At 53.3% G+C, this 24,470-nt stretch overlaps 1 protein-coding gene across 3 annotated transcripts in view; it reads left to right on the forward strand.

The window, feature by feature from the left end:
* The first annotated feature begins 1,760 nt into the window (after positions 1 to 1,760).
* Positions 1,761 to 24,470, forward strand: part of SH2B3 (SH2B adaptor protein 3) — a 37,831-nt gene continuing 15,121 nt past the window's right edge. For all 3 annotated transcript variants that reach the window (XM_033097683.1, XM_033097681.1, XM_033097682.1), the window contains exons 1-2: positions 1,761 to 2,146; positions 14,743 to 15,486. In XM_033097683.1, the coding sequence (XP_032953574.1) occupies positions 14,770 to 15,486 (717 nt within the window). In that variant the 5' untranslated portion in view covers positions 1,761 to 2,146; positions 14,743 to 14,769. The remainder of the gene's footprint in view (positions 2,147 to 14,742; positions 15,487 to 24,470) is intronic.

The raw sequence follows: 24,470 nt of genomic DNA on the forward strand, positions 1-24,470 counted from the left end.
CTACCAGCACCACGTTCTAACCAACTGACCTAACTGGCCACCCCACCACTGCTTTCTTGATTTTCCTCGATCACACCAAGCTTATTCCCACCTCAGGACCTTTGCACTGCTGTTCCTTTGGCCTGGAATGCCCTTCCTTCAAACCTTATCATGCCTGGATCCTTCTTGCTGTGGGGTGGGGCAGAGGGGTGGTTTCAGCTCCAATGTTAGCTCTTCAGAGAGGTCCTCCCTGAGCCTCCAGTCTAAGACAGCCTCTTCTCCGTCCTGTAACTGTTTTGTCATCTTTGTAATACATTATCCCATTCGTTTATTTATGTCCTCTGTCCCCCCACCAGAATGTCAGCTCCATGAGGACAGGGATATTTTTCTTGTTTACTGCTGTGTCCCCAGCACCTAGAACAGTGCCTGGCACACAGTAGGTATTTAATACAGATTTTTGGAAAGCACAGAGTTATGTCCAGTTCCTTCAAGGTTATGGGTCTCCAAGGATCCTACAGCAGACTAGCACCTCTTCCCCCATCTGGGTGGAGTCTGGAAATCCCCACCTTCCGGGGAACCCCTTTCTGTAGCTCCAAGGGCAGGACTAGGCTGGATTGTTTCATAAACACTCATGTAGCAGTGTTCTCTTCAGGCAAGTCCCATGCTAACTGCTTTAATGCATTAACTCATTTAATCCTGGCAGGAACCCAGTGGAGTGAGTACTTTTATCATTTCCATTTCAGAGATGAGGGAACTGAGATGCGGAGAAGTCCAAATGACTTACTAGTCACTTACCCAAGGCTAGTAAGGGGCAGAAGCAGCGGAATGGAGGAGTATGCTGTCAAGGAAGGGGTGATGTGGCCCCTGCAAGCTGGGGGCGTGAGCGACTTGTTTCATGTGTGGGAGGAAAGGAAGAGGAGACATTTTTCCTCTCTCCTCCCTCCCATGTGTTGGGGGAAGGGCTGGCTGAGCGTATGCTCCATCTCAGACTAGGGGGAACCCCACTGTCAACCTCACCCCACGTAAGGTCATAGAGAAAATGAAAGTATTCCGGGGGAGAGGAGAGAGGCAGGCCCACGGGGCATGGGAGTCAGCGGTCCGGGAGAGCTTCCCGGAGAAAGATGCACTCTTGGAGTAGGGTGACGGGTGATCTGTAGATAGGATAGAAGCCGGCTTGTATGGGCACGCGCTGAGGCAAAGAGCTGAGCTGACGGTGGGAACGGAATCTGAATGGGGACGCTGGGATCGTGGCGGGTCGACTCAACAGTGTTGTGGATACTCGGGGCTGGGCGGTGTTGGGATCCTTCCCTGGGTGATGATGAAAGCCGCTGGCGCTATTGCACGGACCCGCCGGACGCGCACAGATAAGGCCCAGCAGGAGGGAGTCGGCAGGGGCGCGCCCCCTAGAGGCCAGGCGGCTCGGCCCGGCCCCGCCCTCAGGCTCCGCCTTTCCAACATCTGGCTCCGCCCCGGCAGCGCTGAGGTACTTGGTGGTCTGCGAGCGCTAGGTGGGTGGGGCCAAAGTTGTCCAGCCCCTCCGGCCATTCATTCCCTTCTTTAGGCTGCATGAAGAGAAACCGGGTGGGCAAAATGTGGGCGTGGTTTAACAAAGCCCCGCCTCTCGTCGGGTTCGCGTTTGAGACCCTAGGACCTGGTCAGCCGCGGAGGAGCAGGGTTGTTGGGCGGGGCCATGAAAGCCCCGCCCCCTCCGACTGAGTGGCTCGTGGTAAAATAGGGGTGTGGCCTCGTGTGGCCCCGCCCCCATGGCCGTCCTCCCCCGCCAGGCTCCGCTAGCATAGCCGGTTCCTCTTTACATAACGGCGCGGGGCGGAATGGGCTCGGGCCACCGCCTCCGCCCGGCCGCCTGCCCGGACTATCGCGGCCCGCGGTGGGGACGGCGGCCGCAGCAGCAAAGTTTCCCCGGTGGCGGCCCGGGGGCGCATCCTCCCGCAACTGTCAAGCGCTGGCGGCGGAAATGATGAGACGCTGGCCATTTTCCGAGCCCGGGTTTCCTGCCTGAGCCCCGCTCGAGCGAGCCGCGAGCCAGCAGCCGGCGCGCAGGAGAGAACGCGCCCGGGGCGGGGGCCCGCCCGCCCCCTCGGGATTTCGGGGGCCCGGAGGCGCGCGACGCCATGGGCCGGCCCGGCCCGGACCCCCTCTCTCTCAGGTAAGCCCGCCTTTCCCGGCGCTTCCCTCCTGTGGGGCTTAGAGGGCTTTAATGGGGGAAGAGGAGGCCCATGTCTAGTTCTGCCCAGTGTCTGCGCACTCCCACAACAGCCTAAAATGTTGCCCTGCAGGTAACTCGGGTGGCGTGTTCTGGTGTGACCCTTCTCCAGATCCTGCGACGCCCCCACCCACACACGTGTTGGAGATGTAACGGGGGGAGTTGAGGCAGTGGGGGAGGCGCTGAGAGAGGGTATGGCTAACACCCCCAGTCCACCTCTTAAAGCACCTGGAGGGCAGCATTTCCCCTCAACTTGTGCCCGGTAAGGAAGGGTCAGGGGTCACCACTTGGTACCTTGAAAGTGAAAGTAATCAAACTGAGGTTGTGAGAACGAAGAGCCCCTCCAGCCGCCGCTCCCTACCCCCTCTCCCAGGTCAGGCCATGTGGCCAAGAGGACAGCGCTGGATTTGGGAAGTCCCTCTCCCCACTCCCTGCATTGTAGGGGTGGGCAGGGTCAGGTGCCCCCATGCCATAGAATTTGGTTCGCAAGGGTTAGGCGGTCCCAGAGCCCAAGTCTCTTTGGGCTGGTACCCTCACAAGTAGGAGCTGGGGCTACAAGGGTATCCTCCCACCAAAAAAGAGGAGTGGAGTGGAGTGCATTGGATTTATAGGTTAGCAGACCTGGGAGGGTATTTCAGAGGTCTTCAATGCCTGGCGAAGAAATCCCCTCCACCCCTCCCCTCTTTGGCCGCCGGGGCTTTTGGAATGATGGGGACTGCATTTGAGGAACTGGGGGGGGGGGGGGCCTGCCGGCCTGTCCCACTTCTTTATTTCATTAGTTTCCTCATTCTCCTGTTTCTCTTCCCCATTCCCGCGGCCACGATGATGTAGGTGAGGAGGTCATTGCTTGCAGCTGGGGGCCTCCAGGGTGGGGCATGCCCAGGACAGACTGAGTGGAAGGAAGTGAAATTGGGGTTCTGGCTGGGGGCTTCAGGCCGAGAGCTTCAGAGCAGAGGACCTGTCAAGGCGATGTCTGCAGGGCCAAGGTCCAGCTTTGGGGCAGGAGGGGCTGAGATCTGACCTGTAACCCCCTTGCTCATCTGGGAGGTGAGCATCCCCTGACACCAGCCAGCTGCCAGGCTCAGGTGGGGCCGCTAGCTCATTCTGGCTCCCCATTAGTCCAGTCTTGGGGCCCCTGCCAGCAGTGGGCGTGTGGGTCTCCAGGATTGTGGGCGAGAGTTGTGTCTGGATTTCCCATCACTGACCTGGCTGCCAGAGCAGAAACAGCTCTGGCGGCTCCCGGGAGCCTGTGGGGGCCAGAGACACAGGCCTAATGCAGGGAGAGCAGGCAGAGGCCGCCTGGGCGGGCTGGGGTCAGTGGATTAGAGGCCAGGGCCCATCGGGGAAGTTGGAAGGGTTTTTAATACACTTTTTCTGAGCCTTTTCCCACAACCCCCCCCTGGGAGGGAAAATCCTTCTGAGCCAAAGGGTGAACATTCCTAGAACTTGTGTGAGTCCCTGTGGGCCACAGAGGCTGCAGGCTGGGAAGGGGCTGGACTGCAGTATCAGCTGTTGGGGTCTATTTCTAGCCAAGGGTGGGGGCAAGTGCCACTCATAAACCTCAGTTTCCCATTATGTTAAATGGGGTAATAACAGATTTGTGGTAGAGACTTAATGAGCCAGAGTGTGAGAAGCACCTGCTGCCTGGCAGAGAAAGGGTTATTTACATGGAGGTGGTGATTCTGTCATTGCCATCGTTAGTGTTACTGGCTGTGGAATGTTCACCAGTGGCACCTTGAGCACCTCCTGCATGTTGGGCTCTGAGGCTTCCTGAGTCTTGGGGAGAAGAATTCTGAAGAGCCAGTCAGGATGAGCTCATGGTGTTTTCTGGCTATGAGACCTTGCTTATCCACCCAGTCTCAGTTTCCTCATATGTCAAATGTGTGATAATAGTACCACTTCTTAGGGTCGTTGGAACCATAAATGAGTGAATTCACCAAGTGTTTGAGCAGCGAGATCAGGAGGAGGAGGAGGAGTAATGAGATTGTTGTTACCCTGTCGTGGATGTTAGTTCTGCTTGTTTTCCTCCCTGGTCCCCTCACCCCCACCGCCATTCTTCTGAACCCTGGGCATGACCCTTCTCTGATAGAGAGAACTTTCTAATACACATCAACTTCTGGTGGTAGCCTGGGCCCAGCAGGCACTGGGTAGCCCTGCAGCAGTTCAGCCCATGGGGCCCCTTGGATGTCTGGGGCCTCTTGTGCCAGCCCAGGTCACCCTCTACATCCTGGATGGAACCTTTCCAAGGGGGTGGGGCTGAAGGCACTTAGAGGGACCTCCCGCTGCTAGTCCTCGGCCTCACCCCCCTACACACACATTGAGTGTCAGAGACAGGGCACATAAAGCACTTAGTGCTGGGCCTGGCACTTTAATTATTATTATTATTATTAAATGAGCGGCCTTTCCTGTTAAGTTCCCACTTCTCCCTGGTAACATCATGGGCTTTGAAGCCACATATGGTCCCTGCCAGCTTCTGGCTGTAAGGCCTCTGGGCAAGTTACCTGACTTCCCTGGGTCTACCCTGCCCATGGAGGGCCCCAAATCCCGGCCTCGCCAGGGTATATGAGCCTGTGTATGAGCTCATAGTAGAAGTGTATTAGCCTGGCACAGAATGTTGGGTATAATTGCTATGGCTGTGTTACCTTGAGCTTAGCCCTTAACCTCCCTGAGTGGGTGTCATTTATGACATGGAAGTACAAATGACAACACAATGAGGTGGTTTGGAGAGGAGGCATACAGTCAGTGCTCAATATGCGGGAGCTACTCGCATTAATGCCTAAGAGGGGGCTGGCACTTAATTGTCAGGTTTCCTGGGAAGAATGGTCCCTCGGGGCCCCCTGGATGTTCAGCATTCTGGGCAGGGCAGGAAGCTGCTTCCATCTGGCAGACAGGAGAAGCCTGCCTCAAAGAGCCCAGAGGTGTAATGCAAGTGGCTTGTTCCCAGCCAGACCCTGTTCCCAGCTCCCCGACCTCCCTGAGGAAACTGAGGCGGGCAGGCTGCCCAGGGGAAGTGACTCAGCTGGGGTCACTCGCTGAGTCAGGCCTAATTGGACCCAGGAGCCTTGCACCCCAGCTCCCTGGCTTCCAGAGGCCTGGGGTCCCTTGGGTACTGGGCATGCCCAAAAGCCACAGCTGAACACCCGCTGACTTGGGCTCGGATGCCTGGGTGAGCAGCATTCCTTGGTCAGAGCCCTGGGGTCCCACTGGCCACCACTGGGCTGCTTCGCCTAGCGTCCTTCCTCGGAGCAGGGGTCAGGGGCACTTCCCCAGGAGAGCAGGTCCTTCTGGCATCCCCCGGCCCCGCCCAGGCCGGAAACCCGGCAGCTGAGCAGATGGCTGGAAGATTTTTCCTCCCACGCCACCCTGTCAGGGGTCGGCAAGGGGGGGCTGGGCTGCAGGCTTCCTCGTGAGCCAGGCCTGGAGCCCCTGGGGGCCCTCCCGGATGTGGGCCCCCACCCTGGCTGGCCAGAGGGAGCCTCCTGCTGCCCCAAGTGTCCCCAGGGAGGCCTGGGAGGGAGGAAGTCTGTGCCCTGCTCACCGGCAGCTGACTCACAGGGTGCCTGAAGTGGGGGGGCTGGCCCTGGGCGGGTGGGGGGGACACAAGAGGGCTCTTGGCACTGGATCTGTCCTTTGAGGGCTGACACTGTGGTGTCATCTCACAGGAGAGGTCCAGAGAGGGTGATGAGTGTGGGGAGAGGCACAGGAGTGAGTGGGCTTAATCAGACCCCTCCTGAATCACCCCCACTGCTGATGGCGGAGGGGACCTTGCTGACATGCTTCTTCTAGTTAGGGTCTCACCTTTCATCTCCCCTCAAGCCAGGGGCAGTTAAAGGAAGAAGTCACATGCTGGGAGGGGAGGGAATGGAGTTTGGAGTGTACTACCCATTCTTGGGGGGTGGTTCCTGCCTTTCCCCACCTCCCCAAGCCTAGCTGGGGCCAGGGTGTCAGGCTGGGGGTGGGGGCAGAGGAAACCAGAGGACATTTCCTGTCTGGCAGACTGTGCTGGCCTGATAAATGTCCCCAAGCACTAGGTGACCCAAAGGAGGGTGCATCAGGGCCCTGCTGGCTGCCCAAGGGTCTAGGGCAGACCCCACCTCTCAGCCTCCCTGGGGTTCCAGAGCCTTTGCTCCCTATTTCCCAGGGCCATCTCCAGTCTTGCAGCTTGAATGGTGGCAGTAGGCCACCTGCCAGGCAGTGTGTGTTGGAATCCCCCCAACTCTTTGGGCCTCCTTGGGTAGGGTCTGGACTGCTGGAGAAGTTGGTGCTGTGGGTGGGAAAGACTGTAGCCTGGAGTCAGCCCAGAGGCCTCCCTGGAGGAGGTTTCTTGGAAGGTGTGGGACTTCCTGCCTAAACATCTGTGAGCTGGGGGCAGGGGTGCTGTGGACCTGGGGGAGGATGAAGTCTCTCCACTGGCTCATTTTAACTTCATTTATAACAATTTAAAACCTCCCCAAGCCTTGGCAGGTGGAATTCCCACAGTGGGTAAAGGCCTCTGTGCACCTGGGCCTGATAATTAAAAAGGAAATGTTAGCTTCCCAAGATTACGTGACCCAGGATGATCGGATAGAGGAGAGTCTGAGAGCCCCTATCTCTGCAGTCAGGGGTTAGAGTGGGCCCCACAGCTCAGAGCCAGGATTTCCCAGATGTTTAAGAGCCTGATTTCTCCCCGACTTGGTAGGGGCTCGAGGGTCCCTTAGGATGTGTATGCTCGAATGGGGGACAGCACACATGGGCTGAATCAGAGCCTTTGCCAGGTCACCCTGAGCAGGCACTCTGGTAGACACAGTTGTTCTGAACTCAGGGTCCTGGGAGGCAGCCCCCCCCCCCCCAGGATGGGCATGCCTCCATCTCCATATGTTGCTGTGGGATTTGGGGGTGGGGCGCCAGGATGCAGCCTTCCTGCTCCACTTCCTGGTTGTGGCTCACCCCGCTGTGAGATTTGGAGGATTCCTGGAGCCCTCCCCCACGACTGGAAGCTCCCTGCCCCAGAAGGCCAAGCTAAGCAGGTGGGGGGACCCCTGGATTTGCAGGCCCCTCTGTGTGCAAGGCTTTTTATCCCTCTGGCTGCCCAGGCTCCCACATGCTCCTGTGGTATACAAGAGTCTCAATGATCCCCCTGCGCCTACCAGCCAGCCTCAAACGAGGGGCCCCTAGGAACCCTCAGGTGACTAGTAATTGCTTTCTGCCAAGAACTTTGAGCCCCCGATCCCAGGGTTGGTGTGATCTAATTAATTGTTCTTCCTATGTGCCTGGCACATAGTAGGTGTTCAACAAATGGCTACCACCTGGCCCGAGGCCCAAGGAGGGGCTACCATCCTGTGGCCTGGCGGCCCACATGGCCAGGAAACCTCCCCGGCATGGCCCCTCCACAGTGCGGGCCACAGCTGAGCTCCCACTGGCCATTTCCTGCCTGAGCCCCTGCCCGGAGCCTCCTGACAGCCCCTCTTCCTTGAGAAGGCCTTTTGTTTGGGTTCCCGTGATGTCCCACTGCCCGGTCCAGCCCTGCTAGGCCAGACTCCTGCTGTGGCTTCTTGTGGCAGGCAGGCCTGACCTTCTCTGAAGCTGGCACTCCTTTTTTCTAACAATTATAGTAATATAATGGCAACAGCCACTCGTTTCTTGAGCTCTGTGCCAAGTGCCCCACAGACAGCAGTTCTTAGAATGCTCCTAGTGAGCACCAAGAGAACATCAGCCCATTTTACAGATGGGGACACTGAGGCTCAGAGAGGAAAGCTTCTTCACCACCTGGAGAAGAAGTGACCCCAGGTTTGATTGGTAGCTCCACCATGGAGAGGTCATCTGGGGGTCTCACTGGGTTTCTTGGAGCCCCGCTACCTTCTCTGTCCGGTCCTGCGGGTCAGGAGCATGACTCTAAGAGTATGCTGTTTGGCAGCCTGTCTTAACCACAGGAGTTCATTAATTCATACAATGAGTATTTCTGGGCACCTGTTCTGGCCAGGCCCAGGGGAGTGAGCAGGAATGAGAGGGCACTAATCAGGCATTTGGGGGTTGCTTGTGTATGGGGGTTTCTATTCATCGCCAACTGTGGGACCTCTTTGCTTTAGTTTCTCCATCTTGAAAGTGGGAGAAGTTATTGGCCCTCCAAGTGCTGTTGTAAAGCTTAGGAGAATTAATGTTGTACAAAAGTAGTTAGAAAAATGTGTCCTGTATAGCAAGTGCTCAGTACATGTGACTCTTTTTATGGAGAAGTCGGAGTGGGGACCACGGTGAGGAGGGCTGCTAACCATCGCCTGGGCAGTGAAGCAGCTTGGAGTGGGCATAGCTGTTTCAAAAAGGCTCTTGCCAGGGTTTGGCCCTGCAGTTGGACTTGGAGACTCTGACCTGCAGGGGTGAACAGGGACAAGTGTCCCAGGCAAAGGGACAGGCATGGACAGAGACCCAGAGTGCCCAGGAAGTGGGTTGGCCCACTGGTTGGTGCTGGCTGCCACATCTGCCAGAAGAGCTAGAGGTTGCAAATCCAGCTGACCTCCTGCATTCATTCATTCATTCAACAGGCATTTATTTAGCTCCTGCTGCATGCTAGGAATTGGGGATGATTCGGAGCTCCTGGCCTCATGGAGCTCAGTCTGGTGGACAGATTAGTCACTAATTAAATAATCACAGCGATTGAATGCCAGCATGTGACCGGTGTGCTGAAGGATAAACGACTTGGTTGGAGAACCCAGGGAAGGATTCTCTTTGTGTGAGGCTGGGGGCAGAAGGAGAGCAGCCAGGGCCCAGGGCACACTGATGCAGTCACCCAGAAGCAGCTGGCATAAGTGGGGGCAGGTCACATGGGGTCTCGTAGGTGGGGCAGGCGCTTGGGTCTGGAATCAGAGCTCTTTGGTTCCCCCAACCTGTGACAACTGTGTCAAGTGATGGGTGTAAGGTGGCTACAGGGTTGACCATGGACAGGTCAGCCACATGTGCAGGTAAAACCCTCCCCCTTCAGAAACAGGGTTTCTTTTCTTGGCAGAGTATGGCGGTCAAGGGCACATATGACTCCTTTCCTTTCCTTCTGCCTGGCAGCTTTTATTGACTACCTACTATGCAGCATGCCTACTACGTGTAGGAGCCAAGGACCTGTGATGTGCAAAAATGTCGACTGTGTGCACAGTACCCTCCCAGTTGGTGCAAAGGCACCTACCCTGCGCTTCGATCGGCTGCAGGGTCCACTGTGGCCTGGAGTTGGTGGAGGCAGCCCTCGTCCTTGCTGCTACCCTGCAGGTCTGCCCAGCATCAGAGGGTCGCTTGAAGAGAAGGTGCCTGTGAAGTAGAGGGTGGCAGAAAGAACCCCAATTTCTGGCTTCAGATCTCCACTTGAGTCCCTTTTCAAGGATTCCTTACAACCATCTTATGAGGTAGATACCATGCTGCTCCCTATTTGACAGTTGAGGAAACCGGGGTTCTGAGAGGTCCAGTCAGAAATCAGAGGTCACTCAGCTGTGTGTGCGCGTGTGTGTGTGCGTGTGCACGTGCCCAGGAGAGCAGAGCAGAGATTTGTCTGGTTCATTGCTGTATTCCCAGGGCCTAGCATAATGCCTGGCACACAGTAGGCCCTCAGTAATATTTAGGGGGAGGCGAATGAGCAGCCATGATTTTGTGTCCCCAGGGAGGCCCAAGCCCAGCCAGGCTTAGTTGGGAGGGAGGACAGACAGTACTGTGGTAACTAGACAGCTCCAGGGTTCAGCACCGCGGACAGCAGAGGGTGGGGGGCTTCTGCCCTTTTGATTGTGTGGTGCTTAAGGAAGGACGTGCAGGGCTGAAAGGGAAGGGAGTCCCCGCTGGGACGGGCAAGCAAGGGTCTGCTTGACCTGACATTTCCCCCATCAGCGCAGGAAATATCTTTGTGAATCTTGTGAATCTTGTTAATTTATCCCTTTTTATTCATTGTTTTATGTTTATTTTTATTGATAACAGTAATACACTCATTGTAACATTTAAGTAACAATAACAGCAGCCAACCCTTTGAGTTTCTAAGGCCTTTGCATAATGAATTCAAATACTCCTCATAATACTCCTATGAAGTAGGTATGGTCGTGGTCCCCATTGTACAGATGGGGAAATCAACACAGAGAGAAATCAACTGACTCACCCAAGGTCACACAGCTAGTTAAGTGGTAGTGTTGGGATTTGAATCCAGGCTCCAGGCTTCGTGTTCTTAACCATATATTCTAGAGACAAGTGTAACAGTTTTCCTTGGTAACTTCCCCCATGCACCCAAATTCTAGTTCCTCCCCCGAGGTCACCACTGTTTCTGGATGGGTTTGCTTTCTTGCCCACCACCTACTATATTTATGTACTCACAAAAATTGGCAGTTTGTTTTTGTGTGTGTTTAGGTAAGTAGGATCACACAGCTTGTACTGTTCTGTGGTTTGCTCTTTTGCTTCATGGGCTGCCTTGGAGATCTACCCGGGGTGGTGGCATAGATCTCTCTCATCCTTTCCCCCTGCTGCAGAACATACCAGCCTGCAGGTACACCACAGTTTATTTCACCAGGCTCTGACCGATGGGCACTTAGGTTGTGACGAGAAAAAATTCTGAGCTGAATTAAAATTACAGCAGCTAGAGAGTGAGAGAAAGAGAACAGTTAGCCTGCTAATAGTTGTGGGCCAGCTCTGACAAAAGACCACTCACATTCCTGTGTATCTGTTGGAATTTAGGATTAATTTCCAAGTGGCTTTTTCTGGGGATTAGAACCCCAGGAGCCTCCGCTTCTAATTTACAAATGAAGTTTCTAATCTGCTGACCACAGCTAATCCACAGAAGCAAACACTTCTTCCTTGCAGGGTCTGCACCTATCCCAGACCTAGCCCAGCCTCTGCTTCTCCCATCCCCTTTGTCTATAGCCAATGTAAGCCTTTCAAAAAGGCTTTTGTGAAACTCCAGGACAACAGACATGTTTGTCTTTCCTACCTAGCCATCCTGCTGGTGGTTTAGACTCCATTCCCCAAAACCTGGTCACCTCCTCCCTCCCTCAACCCCTAGCTATAACCTAATGAGTCCTTTCTTTTCTTTCTTTTTTTTTTTTTTAACTTTTATTTATTTAAGTGTGTTTTTCCAGGACCCATCAGCTCCAAGTCAAGTAGTTGTTTCAATCTAGTTGTGGAGGGCGCAGCTCACAGTGGCCCATGTGGGGATCGAACTGGCAACCTTGTTAAGAGCACCGCGCTCTAACCAACTGAGCTAACCGGCCGCCCCGAGCCCTTTCTTTTAAAAAGACTTTCAGCCACAGGAGACAACCAAGATGGTGCAGTAGGTAAACACTGTTTACCTTCTCTCACAACCACATCAAAATTACAACTAATCTGCAAAACAACCATTTTTGAGAATCACCTAAAATCAAGCTGAACTGAAGCCTTTCAACTAAGGATGCACAGAAGCAGCCCCCTCCAGACTGGCAGGAGGGGCAGAGATGTGGAACGGGCTGGTCCCACACCCACATGTGACCATTACAGATCAGGAGGGATATTTCGGCTGTGGGGATTTCCCCATCCCCTAGAGGAGTGAGAGGTCCCAGCGCCACCCCAGCCCAGGGTTCCAGAGCCAGGGAGAGAAGTCCTTAAAATTTCTGATTGTACAAAGCAGCGGAGATTGTGACTGAGTGAGACTGAATGCGGCTGCACTCCAGGCGCTCGGCTTAAAGGGACTTACCCACCCACGGAATCACTCGCTCTGAGTTCCAGGGTTGGGGAAGTGGCTGGAGAGGCGGCAGGGACATCTGGTGGGGAACTGAGTTGTTTGGCTTGGGACAGGGGCTGGAGAGGAGGCTTTCTCCTGGACGGGGGAGCTGGCGGAGGCCATTGTTTCTTTGTTGAGCCCTCCCCCTTCCCCGTTCAGATGCAGGCGCCGCCATATCTGAGTCTCCGCCATTTTTTGCGCCACGCCCTGGGGATTCAAGACCTGGCCCCGCCCAACTTTCAGGCACACCCAGGCCTCTTACAGTGGCTTTTTTTGTGCAGACCGCCTGCCTTAGCTTAAACTGCACTTTCCTAGGGTCTCTCAAAGGTTCACAGAACCCAGACAAGCAGCATCTGGCTTGAGCATGTCTTGTACCTCTGGCTGGGCAGCCCTAAGCCCGGCACAAAGTGGCAGCGGCCTTGGTTTGCAGCTTGGCCTCTCAAGGTTCTTCCAAGCAGAGCATGGGTGGCAGCCATCTGTGGATTTCTTTGTGATTCCTGCCAGGTGGCTTCAGGTAGGGCATGGGTTGTGGCTAAACTTGACCTACAGGGGATCCCCTCCAAGGTGGTCCTGGGGCTGGTGCCTCCAGTGGCCAGCTTCAAAACGAGCTGGAGCATCACCAAGCCACCTCCAAGTGCCACATACCCAAAGGGCAGACACCAGAGTCCTGCTGAAGCAGATCCTGCTCTGTAGGGTCAGCCCCTGCACAACAACTCTTCCACTATAGTCACAGCCCGTCCTCACAACCAGTGAGCCCAAGGGTCAGTCCCTCACATTGATGTGCAATTATCAACCAAGGCTCAACTACAAGAGGAGGGCACACAACCCACACAAGGGATGCACCTAGAGCGCGGACCAGAGAGACTGCACAACTGAGCCCCACAGCACACCAATTACATAAGGTCACTCTACTAAGACCAGAAGACATAGCAGCCCTACCTAATACATAGAAACAAACACAGGGAGCCAGCCAAAATGGGGAGACAAAGAAACATGTCCCAAATAAAAGAATAGAACAGTGCTCCAGAAAAAGAACTAAGCGAAATAGAGATAAGCAATCTAACAGACGCAGAGTTCCAAACACTGGTTATAAAAATGCTCAGCGATCTCAGGGAGAACTTCAACAGAGAGACAGGAAGCATAAAAATGGAGATGGAAGCCATAAAAAAGAACCAGTCAGAAATAAAGGGTACAATAATGGAAATGAAGAACCTATTACAGGGAATCAACAGTAGATTAGATGAAGCAGAGGATCCAACCAGCGATGTAGAAGATAAGGTAGCAGAAAACACCCAACCAGAAAAGCAAAAATTAACAAGAATCCAAAAAATTGCGGAGAGTTTAAGGGGTTTCTAGGACAATATCAAGCGTACCAACATTCGCATTATAGGGGTAACAAAAGGAGAAGAGAAAAAGCAAGGAATTGAGAACCTATTTGAAGAAATAATGACAGAAAACTTCCCTAACCTGGTGAAGGAAATGGACATACAAGCCCAGGAAGCACAGTGAGTCCCAAACAAGATGAACCCAAAGGGGCCTACACCAAGACACATCTTAATTAAAATGCCAAAGGTTAAATACAAAGAATCCTAAAAGCAGCAAGAGAAAAAGCAGTTAGTTACCTACGAGGGAGGCCCTATAAGACTGTCAGCTGATTTCTTAACAGAAAATTTGCAGGCAAGGAGGGAGTGGCAGGAAATTTTCCAAGTGATGAAAAGCCACAACATACAACCAAGATTATCCTACCCAGCAAAGCTATCATTTAGAATTGAAGGACAGATAAGGAGCTTCCCAGACAAGAAAAAGCTGAAGGAGTTCACCACCACCAAACCACTATTACAAGGACTCTTAGAGGGACTTCTTTAAGATGGGAGGGGGGTTAAGGATGGGTGAAAGGGGAAGGGGTTAAGAAGTACAAATTGGTTGTCATACAGTAGTCATGGGGAAATAGGGTATAGCATAAGGAATATAGTCAGTAACATTGTAATAACTAGGTGTGGTGCCAGATAGGTATTAGATCTACCAGGGTGATAGATGGGAATGGGGTTGGGGTCAGAGTGAAAAAGGTGAAGGCATTAAGAAATACTAACTGGTAGTTAATACAGTATGGGGAATATAATCAACAGTGTTGTCAAGATCATGTAAGGTGCCAGATGGGCACTGAACTTATCGTGGGATCACGTCATAGACTGTGTCCAATGCCCTACACACCTGATGCTGAAGTAAAATTAATATTGAATGTCAACTATAACTAAATATGTAGGTATATACAGTCACGGGATGTGGAGTATAACATACGGAAGATAGTCGGTAGTATTGTAGCGGCTATATACGATGTCAGAGGGGTAGTAGCTTCGGGGGTGGGTTATCACTTTATGAGGGGTTTAAATGTCTATTACGTTGTTTTGTACACCTGAAACTAATAAAAAATAAATTATAAAAAATGAAAAAATAGAGACTTTCTGCCATGAAAGTTAAAATATTTGTTTAATAGTTGTATCTATTTTTTCCCTATTATAAACGTTGCAGCAGGAAACGTCTAGCGCCGATGGTCCTGCATATGCCTGTCTGCGCATGTGAACAAGTATTTCTTGAACTCTTAAAAGTGGAATTACTGGGTCTGAAATTGATCTTATCAAGTTGCTTTCCAGAAAGCTTGTACCCCTTAACTGCACCCAGCAACATGGTAGGGAAGTGCCCATTTCAATGGGTTTTCACCAGCGTTAGGTGTTAATGAATAACTTTTTTCTTTCTGACGTTGTGCCTGGTGAGTGACGAGTCCTTCGTGGTTGTTTCTAAGTGGTCAGCTCACCTGTCCGCTCACTTCCTGGTTGACAACCCCCACCCTGTCTTTCAGCCTGGCCACTCCACCTCGGTCTCCGCCATGAATGGACCTGCCCTGCAGTCCTCCTCGGCTTCCCCCGCGCCCTCGTCTGCAACCGCGGCCCCGTCCCCGAGGGGCTGGAGCGAGTTCTGCGAGCTGCACGCGGTGGCCACGGCCCGGGAGCTGGCCCGGCAATACTGGCTCTTCGTCCGCGAGCACCCGCAGCACGCGCCATTGCGGGCCGAGCTCGTGTCGCTGCAGTTCACCGACCTCTTCCAGCTCTACTTCTGCCGTGAGGTGCGCCAGGGCCGGGCACCGGGGCCCCCGGCGCGTGACTACCGGGAGGCGGGTCGCGGGCCTCCGGCCAAGGCCGAGGCGTCCCCCGCGGAGCCGGGCCCCGCCGCCCCGGCCCTGCCCAAGGCCCGCAGTTCGGAGGAGCTGGCCCCGCCACGGCCTCCTGCGTCCTGCACCTTCCAGCACCTGCGCCACAGCCTCCGCCACATTATTCGCCGCCGCTCGGCTGGGGAGCTGCCGGCCGCCGGGGCTGCTGGGGAGGCTCGGGCCAAACCTGGCCTGGCCAGGAAGCTCCTGCCCAGGAGCCTGGCCCGGGAGCCACTGCCCGAGGCCCTCAAGGAGGCGGCGCTGCGCTACAGCCTGGCGGACGAGGCCTCCATGGACAGCGGGGCGCGCTGGCAGCGCGGGCGGCTGGCCCTGCGACGCGCCCGAGGCCCTGACGGTGGGGCGGACCGTGTGCTGGAGCTCTTCGACCCGCCCAAGGTAAGCCCCGTTGCGCAGGTTGCACACTGCGTCAGCAGTCTGACGCACACACCCGTATGGAGGGTGACACCTGCGGGTGGGGCCTCTCTGCCTTGCAGCAGCTGGCCGCAAAGTGCCCAGAAGGAAGTATACCTTCTCAAACAACAACTTTTTCTTTGACAATCCTTTGATTAACAGAAAAGTTACAAAGATAGTGCAGGGTGTCCTAATAGGCCACCTCCAGCTTTGCCTAATATCAACATCTTACATCACCGTGTACCTTTGTCATAACTAAGGAACCCACATTGGATATTACTATTAACTAAACTTGGAAATTTCTTTGGTTTTTGCTAGTTTCCCCTCATGTCCCTTTTCTGTTCTAGGATACCATGTTAGATTCAGTTGTCACATCTCCTTAGGCGCCTCTTGGTTTTGATGACTTTCCTTGTTTTTGATGACTTTGACAGTTTTGAGGAGTATTGGTCAGGAATTTTGTAGGATGGCCAGGGACACCATATGGGGGTGTCACACGGGCTGTGGCAGTTGGTCCAAGGTTTTTGAAAACCATGACCCAGATTGACCATGAACAATAGGGGGTTCCAAACTGTCACGGAATTCCATTGTACCTCCCATGCTTTGTAGATGTCTTATTTTCTTTCAAGTTTTAACAGTTTTGTCTTTTTCCCTTGCAACCAACTTAATTCCAGCTATGCAGTTGAGGCTGAAGGGTCACTGTTCCACACACCCATTCCATCTCTGACTCAGGTGTGTCAAGTGGATGGGACGATGTGGCTTTCATTTAATTCCTTTCACTCTGTGGTCCTATTAGGTGCTAGGGCCTTGCTCTAGAGAGGGAGCAAAGCAGACATGGTGCCAGGCCTCAGGGGTAACGGTCTGGGTGTGGAGGAGACTGACAGTTATTCATTCATTCATTTAACAGCTATTTATTGAGCACCTACTATGTACCAGGCACATGCTAGGTGCTGGGGGAACTGGCATCGTGGTGGGGGCTATTGAAGGCATAAACCTACAAATGAGCGTGGAATTATAAATTACATACTGTGCTCTCTAAAGGAAAAGCAATGGGGCCTCTTCAGTGATAACCGAGGGACCCTAATTTGGTGTTTGGGACCGGGTGTTTTCAAAGAATCCTCTTGTGTGAAGTACATAACCGTCTGTTCAACTTCATCGCGGTGGGATATGCACCTGAAGCTCCAGGAATGTTCCGTGTGTGTGTGTGTGTGTGTGTGTGTGTGTGTACGTGTGTACGTGCATACACCCAGTGACGCAGCACCCCAGGGGCTCCCGCAGCCTTCTCCACGTCAGTCAGCACCCCTCCCCCCAGCACACGGACTCCTGCTCCCACGGATTAATTACATTTCTGTGTTTGAACTCCACATAAGTAGAATCACACAGTGTGCCGCTGCCTTTTATGTCTAGGTCCTTTCGGCCCGCATAATGTTTTAGAGATCCACCCGTGTTCTCGTGTGTGTCGGCAGGTCATTTCTTTTCATCGCCGAGTAGGATTCCATTGTGTGGATGCATCACAATTAGCTCATCCATTGGCCTGTTGATGGAATTGTGTCATTTATAGTTTGGGACTTTTGTGATAATGCTGTTATGAAATTTGCATGTAGGTCTTTGTATGGACAAAAGCTTCCACTTCTCTCAGGTAGAGTCCTAAAAGAGGGCTTGCTAGGTCATATGGTAAGCGCAGGTTCACCTTCGTAGGAGACTTCTAAATGGGGCTCAGGATTCAGAAGTCTTCCCACCAGCAGTGTATGCGAGTTTTCATTTCAGTCCTTCCAGTGGACGTGTGCTGGCGTCTCAAGGTGGCTTCAATTTGCATTTCCATGATGACTCATGAGGTTAAGCACCTTTTCATGGATCTATTGGTCAGTGGGATGGACTCTTGTGAAGTGCTCCTTGTTTTTATTAGTCATCTATTCTCGATTTCTAAGAGTTTTTATATATTTTGTATACACTTCCTTTGTGTTGTAAATACCTCAGACTTTGTGTTGGTTGCCTCTTTACTCCTTTTATGGGATCTTTTCATGAACAGAAGTTCTTCATTTTAATGGAGTGAGGTTTATCAGTTGCTTTCCTTTATGGTTAGTGCTTTTTGTGTCCTGTTTAGGAAATATTTCCCTACCCAGGGTCATGAAGCTCTTTCTTGCATTCTGCAAGCTTTACTGTTTGGGTCTTCCCACTGTGGACCAAGATCCATCTCGAACTAGTTTTCGTGTCTGATGTGAGATGGGGATCAGCGGTGCCATGTGCTGATGTCACCCCTTTTACTTTTTTATTTGCATTGGGGAACATTGGGGAACAGTGCGCTTCTCCAGGACCCATCAGCTCCAAGTCAAGTCATTTTCAATCTGGCTGTGGAGGGCACAGCTCACTGGCCCATGTGGGAATCGAACTGGTGACAGTGTTATGAGCACTGCGCTCTAACCAGCGGAGCCAACCGGCTGCCCGTGACCCTTTTCTTTATGGGACTGCAGTGCTGTTTTCATCCGGGTATCCATCTGTGTGCTTCTGGACTCCTGTTCCATTGGCTGTGTGTCTATCCTCGTTTCAATACCACACTGTCTAATTACCACTTTCATAATGAGTCTCAAGAAGGTGACTTTTGGACTGAGATCTTAGTCCTGAATTAAGAACCGCTGGGTGTTCCAGGCAGAGGGAACAGTATGGACAAAAGCCCTGAGATGGGAAAGCATTTTCTTCGAAACACAATGGGAAGCTGTCAGAGAAACACAAGTGCAGATGAAAACTCTATTTTCTCATCACTTTTAAAGTCTCAAGGCTGGGACACCACGAAAGGCAAATAACGGCCCAAACACATGTGTTATCTGCCTGATAATATGAAGTTCATTATAAAACTTCACTTTAAAAAATAACTGCTGCTGCTTAAAATAAACCATCTTGGAAAACCAGGTGTCAGGAGTCAGATGGACCCAAGTTGGAATAATCAATTAGTTCTTAACCAGCTCTGTGGCCTTAGGCAAGTGACGTCACCTTTGAGCCTCAGTTTCCTCCTCTGTACAACGGGCCTATTCATAGTTCCGCCTCGCGGGGCCGTTGTATTAATTGGGAGAGCACATCTGCTGAGCGCCTGGCATGGAAGCGCTCAGTGTTCCCAGCCCTCCTTGTTGTCATTATGGTTGTCATGGTGATGACTTTGGGGTTGAGAACACAGATTTATTTCCAGTGCTGGGAGGCACCTTCAAGGCTCCTGTTCTTCCGGATCCCTGAGGGTGGGGCCTCCGCTTGACAGAGTCCTCAGGGCTCAGCAGTGGTGGTCTGGTCCTGGAGAAGCCAGGTGGAGGGGGGAGTGCAGCTGGGTCCTTGGGCCCTGTCGTAGGCATGGTGGCTGCTGTGGGACCCAGAGTTGCCCATAGAGAGAGCAGCCCTGGTGGGGCCTCTCCCAGCCCTTCGACAGAGCAGACCCCAGTTCTGTTAGCTTCTGACAGCTCATGGGTCAGCCTCATAGGAGTTGGGTCCCAGCTCTGCCTCTGACCAACTGTGACCCTGGACTGGTTACTTCCCCGCTTGGAGCCCCAGTCTACTCAGCTGCAAAGTAGGGTCGTTGTGAGGGCTGCAGTGGGAGGGGGCTCCTTGTTCCTGGGGGTGTGTTAGCGGAGGCGACAGCCAGGCTGCTGCAGTGGGGATAGGCGGTCGGAGGAGACATCTGTGGCTATTTCCTGAGGTCTCAAGATGGGCAGAGAAGTCATGGTGTTTTCTGGCTTCAGTGGCATTCCCCTGCAGGTAGGTGAGAAGTGGGTCAACCTTTCCTTCCGCTGTGCGCAGGCCTCTGGGAGGCTGGCGATTGTTTCCACTGGGGGGTGATCATGAAAGGCCCCTTGGCAGGAGGTGCTGATCCTGAAAGATCTGGGTGAAGGAGTCCCAGGCTGAGGAAATGACGAGTGCAAAGGCCTGGGGGTAGGCATGACGAGGAGTCTTTGAGGAACAACCAGGGGGGGCAGGGCTGGAGTCATGCATGAGGTTGGAAAAGTGCTGGGGCTGGATTAGGAGCCTTGGCACCTCACCTGAAATCTTTAGGTGAACATTTTAGGTTTTACATTAAGTGCAGTGGGAACCCTTGGAGGATTTAGGCCCAGAGGGGCTGAGACACTTGCTGGGGCTACCCAGTTGTGGGCGTGGCCTAGAGGAACCCCCTGGTGCTGTCTGGGGTCTTCCGGCATCAGGCTGGCCATGGAAGAGGGGCATGATTCTGCTCCTAGGAGACCCTCTGGTCACTATATCCACCCATTCGGTGGCACCTCTTTCCTCTGATCCCAAGGGAATCCCCCCTCCCAAGCCTCCAGCCACACTATTGAACCGGCTCCCTCAAGAGTGCCAGCTCCTAGCTAGGCCAGTCCTGAGATGTGCTACCCTACTCGGCAGTTAAGAGAGAAAACAAGAAAGTTGGATTGGGTGCCAATATTTAAAAACATCAAATGGAGAGATTTCGTATAAGAATCCAGATTTCTGGTTTCTCTTATAAAATCAGTGGGTCTGGCACTTCTGGGCCATCAGCACCGGAAGTGGATCCCAGCCTGGCCCTGCCTGAGCTCTGCAGAGGGCGGTGGTGGGGGTTCCAGGGTCAGGGAGAGATGACAAACAGCCACTGGGCCAAGGGTGGCTGGCCTTCGGGCAGGGTCTCCCTGGGGGCTGGGGTCCATTGTCAAATGGAGCATAACTAACCGGCCATGGCTTTTGGGTCAGCCCTTTGCTCTTTTGGGCCTCAGTTTCCTCATTTGCCCAGGCCTCTGGGTTGACCAAGATGATCTCAAAGCCTTGCCAGCTCTGCCAGGTCTGGGGGCTGAGCCTCGGTTTCTCTCATCTGTACGGAGAGTGATGGAGTTCTACCCACTGTTGCAAAATGCCTCTGTAGCCAACATTTATTTGGCACTTGTTATATATCAGGCATCTTACTGATCTGGCTTCATTTAACCCTCACAGCAGCCCTGTGAAGGAGCTGCTACGATTATCCTCATTTCACAGATGGAGAAATTGATGCCAAGAAAGGGTAGGTGACTTGTCCAATGTCACACAGCTCTCAATTGGCCAAGAGAGGATTGGAACCCAGGCAGCTGGGCTGTACCTGGTGCCTTGTAAGTCTTCAGAAGGACTTACTATTGTTATTGGTCGTGGTGGTGAACCAGTGGCCCTACCTGGGTGGGGGCATATGTTTTGAGTTCTCAGACCAGGAAAGGCTCCCTGCGGCCATCTTGTTCAGTGCCACCATTTTACAGATGGGGACACTGAGGCCCAGAGGGGGCTGGCCAGTTTCCCCCTCACCCAGCACGTCCTGCCCTTGGCTTCTGCTGCCAAGCCCAGAGAAGAGGTAGAGGAAGCAGGTGGAGGTACACCTCAGGGGACTCATCCCACAGCCCTGAGCCCCCCACCTTCACCACAGGCCTCAGGTACCCCCTAGAGGAAGTGGTCTGATTGGGAGTGGCTGGTCCTAAGGGTGGTCAGGGGATGGGCCAGGCAGTGAGGTTCAGAGCCATTCCTGCTCTGGTCTTGCTGAGCTGGGTGTTCTTGGACAAGTGACTTGAACTTGCTGGGCCTTAGTTTTCCTCATCTGTAAAATGGGGATGGTCACAGCACCTGCCCGTGGGGTTGTGGCCCTATGGAGGCTGTAGATAGTTAAGTGCTGATGGGTGGGTTTGGGGGGGGTCTCAGTCACCTGTATCCAGGCAGTGAACATTCCTGGGGTGCCTGGACGCCCATGAACCAGGCCACCTGGCCCCACCCTCATAGAACACATAGTCCAGCCAGGGAGACAGCCTGCAGGACTGGGTGGGTGGGTGACAAGAGGCGACCCAGGCCTTGGGCTCCCCACCCATGCCTGGGGTGTGCCCAGGAACAGGCAGTTCTCTGTGTGGTGAAGGGGCTGAAATGTCCTAAGCACCACGGACCTCACAGGGCAAGGCTTTACCGAATCAGCCCACCTAATGCTCACCGTGATCCTTCAGTGCAGGCACTGTCATTGCACCTACTTCACAGATAAGGAAATTGAGGCAGAAGTTGCTGCAGTGAGGACCCTGGGGCACGAGCCTGGAGCCGTGTCCCCGAGTGTGGGAAAGAGGAAGCAGAAAGAAAGGGACGTCCGCCGGAGGCCTGGCGGTTTCCTCTCGGAGGCAGGAGTGCAAGGAGGAGGGCCGGGCAGGAAGCGGCCGGGCGGGAGGGGCAGCTTGCTTTGGCTCCGACAGATCTGGGGTGAGCCTTCCTCTGCTCCTCTGAGTTGGGAAAGGCGATTTGCCCTTGCGCTCTGTACCTCAGTTTTCTCGAGTAAAAATAGCTGAATGGTGGCGCCCACGTGGTGGGTGCTGATTGGACTGGCTCAGTGGTTTCCCTTGCAGTGCTGGAGCCGAGCCCGACAAGCAGTCGGTGCTCAGCAAGGCTTAGCTGCTGCGGTGGTCGTTATTTTTATTAGTTGTTTTGGACATGACAGGTACCACATTTAACACGTCTCATGGAATCACCCTGTAAAGTGGGGACAATGATGAAGCCAGCTCACAGATAAGGAAACTGAGGCACAAAGTCGAGAGACTTGCCCCAGGCCGCACAGCTGGGAGGGGTTAGAGCTAAGAACGTATCTGTCCTGTGTGGGCCTGTTAAGGCCAGGGTTTGTCTTCAGGCCCCAAACGGGCAGAGAAACCACCGCCCTGCCACCTTCAGCCTAGCGGCCCTTTGTGGGCCAAACAGAGCCCTGATGTCCCAGTGGGGAGACAGGAGCTTCAGAGGCCAGTGGCTCCCCAATCCCATTCTCTCCCACGGGGATCAGAGGCAGAAGGCTCTCAAGGTGCCAATGGGGTTCAGTCTTTGCTCTGCCCTGGCTGCTTTGTGACTCAAGTGGGTCCCTGCCCCCTCTGAGCTGTGAAATGGGCAACCTAGGCGCTTAATCTGGGCCTTCCGGGGCTGGTGGGGGGAAGGAAGGGGTGGTGGTGGGCAGGGCTCCCGTGGGGCCCCCAACCACACACACAGCCACCCCACGTGCCCCTTACCAGGGTTCCTTGTAAGATCGTTTTTGAAAAGTGCTTTGCTGCTTAGAAGAAACCCCCGACCACGCTGAAACTGTGGGCAGATGGTATCAGCGTCCTTTTAGTTCAAATTCTATGAATCCACAGACTAGAAAGTGCCCCTGATTCCAACAGCGGGAGGGCGGGGAAAGATTCATTTACTATCAACTGGCCGGGCGCCGCAGGGGGGCTGTTTCCACGGGGCCTGTTTGCTGTCGCCAGCTTCTTGGAAGCTGGTCTTCTGTTTTTGTGTTTGAGGGACTGGGTGTTGGCACAAGACCGTCACTTGGAGTCTGGACTGTGGGCTTGGGGGCCTGGGAGCAGTTTGGCTCAGATCTTGGCCTGAGTCTCAGTTTCCCATTCTGTAAAATGGAATATCAGTACTCGCCTTGCTGGGTGGTTACGCCAAAAACAGGCTCAGGGAAGGCTTGGCATGATGTGTCCCTACCCTGAGAGGCAGAAGAAGGGGCTTTCTGCGTAGGAAGTGGCCAGATCCCAGAGGTGGGTCCCTAGCCACCGTCCCTGGGATGGGCAGCCACCTGGCTGGCCCTCACAGTAGCCTGGAGTGGGCACCAGCTGACAGCCCGCAAGCTGGGCGGGTGCGGCTGGAAATCCCCCACCTACTCCTTTGTGAATGGAAAAGGAAACCAGAATGCACCAGAAGAGATCTCGGCATTTTCAGTGGCTGGTCCTCACTGGTGGTGGTGGTGGGGGGGTAGCTTCCTCCCCCAAGGCAGGAGGGGCCGCTTCAGCTTCCTTTTTGGGGCCCTACTCCCCGTTTTCCTAGCTCCCCTCTGAGCTGGGGTGGTCACTATTTTCTCAGGCCATGGATCTCTGGAACCAGTGGGTGACGGTGTACATGAGGGGACTGGGTCCTCCCTCACTTGTGGCCAGGGATCCTCCCCTTACAGATTTGAAGTCTCCAGCAGCAGCAGAGAGGGCAGAGAGGAAACCTCTCTCCAGGGAACCTTCTGGAACTGGAGGCCTTCCCCGCTTTGTCTCATCTCAAATCTTCGTGTAATCTAGGAAACTTAACTTACCGAGGGCCTCCAAGTTTTGAGTTCCTAATGTTTTTGGTTTTGTGTTCTCAATTAATAAAGCTCATCACAGAAATTACAGGAAAACCATCCATAATCCCACTACCGAGAGAAAACCAGCATTCCCATTTTGTTAGACGTCTCTGTAATCTTTCTTGTGTTTATTTTTTCCTCAGAATTGCAGTTCCTACAGCACTCAGTCAGGCTGCCTTGGAGTCCCTGCTGTGTGTTTAGATGCTAGAAATACAGGCGGGAACTTGTGGACAAAAGTCCCAGCCCCAGTAGGACTGATGTTCGTCTGCTTGCTTTTTTCAACTTACATGTCTTGACCATTTTTCTGTTTTCTCAAATATTTTTTCATGTCTTTTTTTTTTCCCGTGTCTTTTTTTTTGAATACTGGCTACACAGTATTTCATTTACACAGTTAGGCCATGGCATATTTATCTGTCATCTAGACCATTTCAATCATTTCTGTCTTTTTTCTCAAATAAATAACCTTGTGATGGACGTGTTGTACGGAAATCTTGGTGCAAATCTTGGTGCCCGTCTCTGATGATTTCCTTCGGCTAAGTTCCTAGAAGGGGAAGTGCTGGCTTGGAGGCTTTGTGAGTCCCTGTCAGGCTGCACACATGCTCCCCGCTTTGCACACTACAGAATTAACTCGTTTATACAGTAGTTTTTAGTGTATTTACTGAATTGTGCGCCTATCACTGTGATCAAATTTCAGAACGTTTTCATCATCTCAAAAAAAACCAAAACAAAAAACCTGTCCCCATCAGCAGTCACTCCCCATTCTTTTCCTCCCCCAGCCCCAGGCAACCACTAACCTGCTTTCTGTCTCTATGGATTTGCCTAACCTGCTCTTTTCATATATATAAATGGAATCAAACAATATGTGGTCTTTTGTGACTGTCTTCTTGAACTTAGCCTCGTG

Source organism: Rhinolophus ferrumequinum, chromosome 25 (genome assembly GCF_004115265.2).
Source record: "Rhinolophus ferrumequinum isolate MPI-CBG mRhiFer1 chromosome 25, mRhiFer1_v1.p, whole genome shotgun sequence".
NCBI lineage: Eukaryota > Metazoa > Chordata > Mammalia > Chiroptera > Rhinolophidae > Rhinolophus > Rhinolophus ferrumequinum.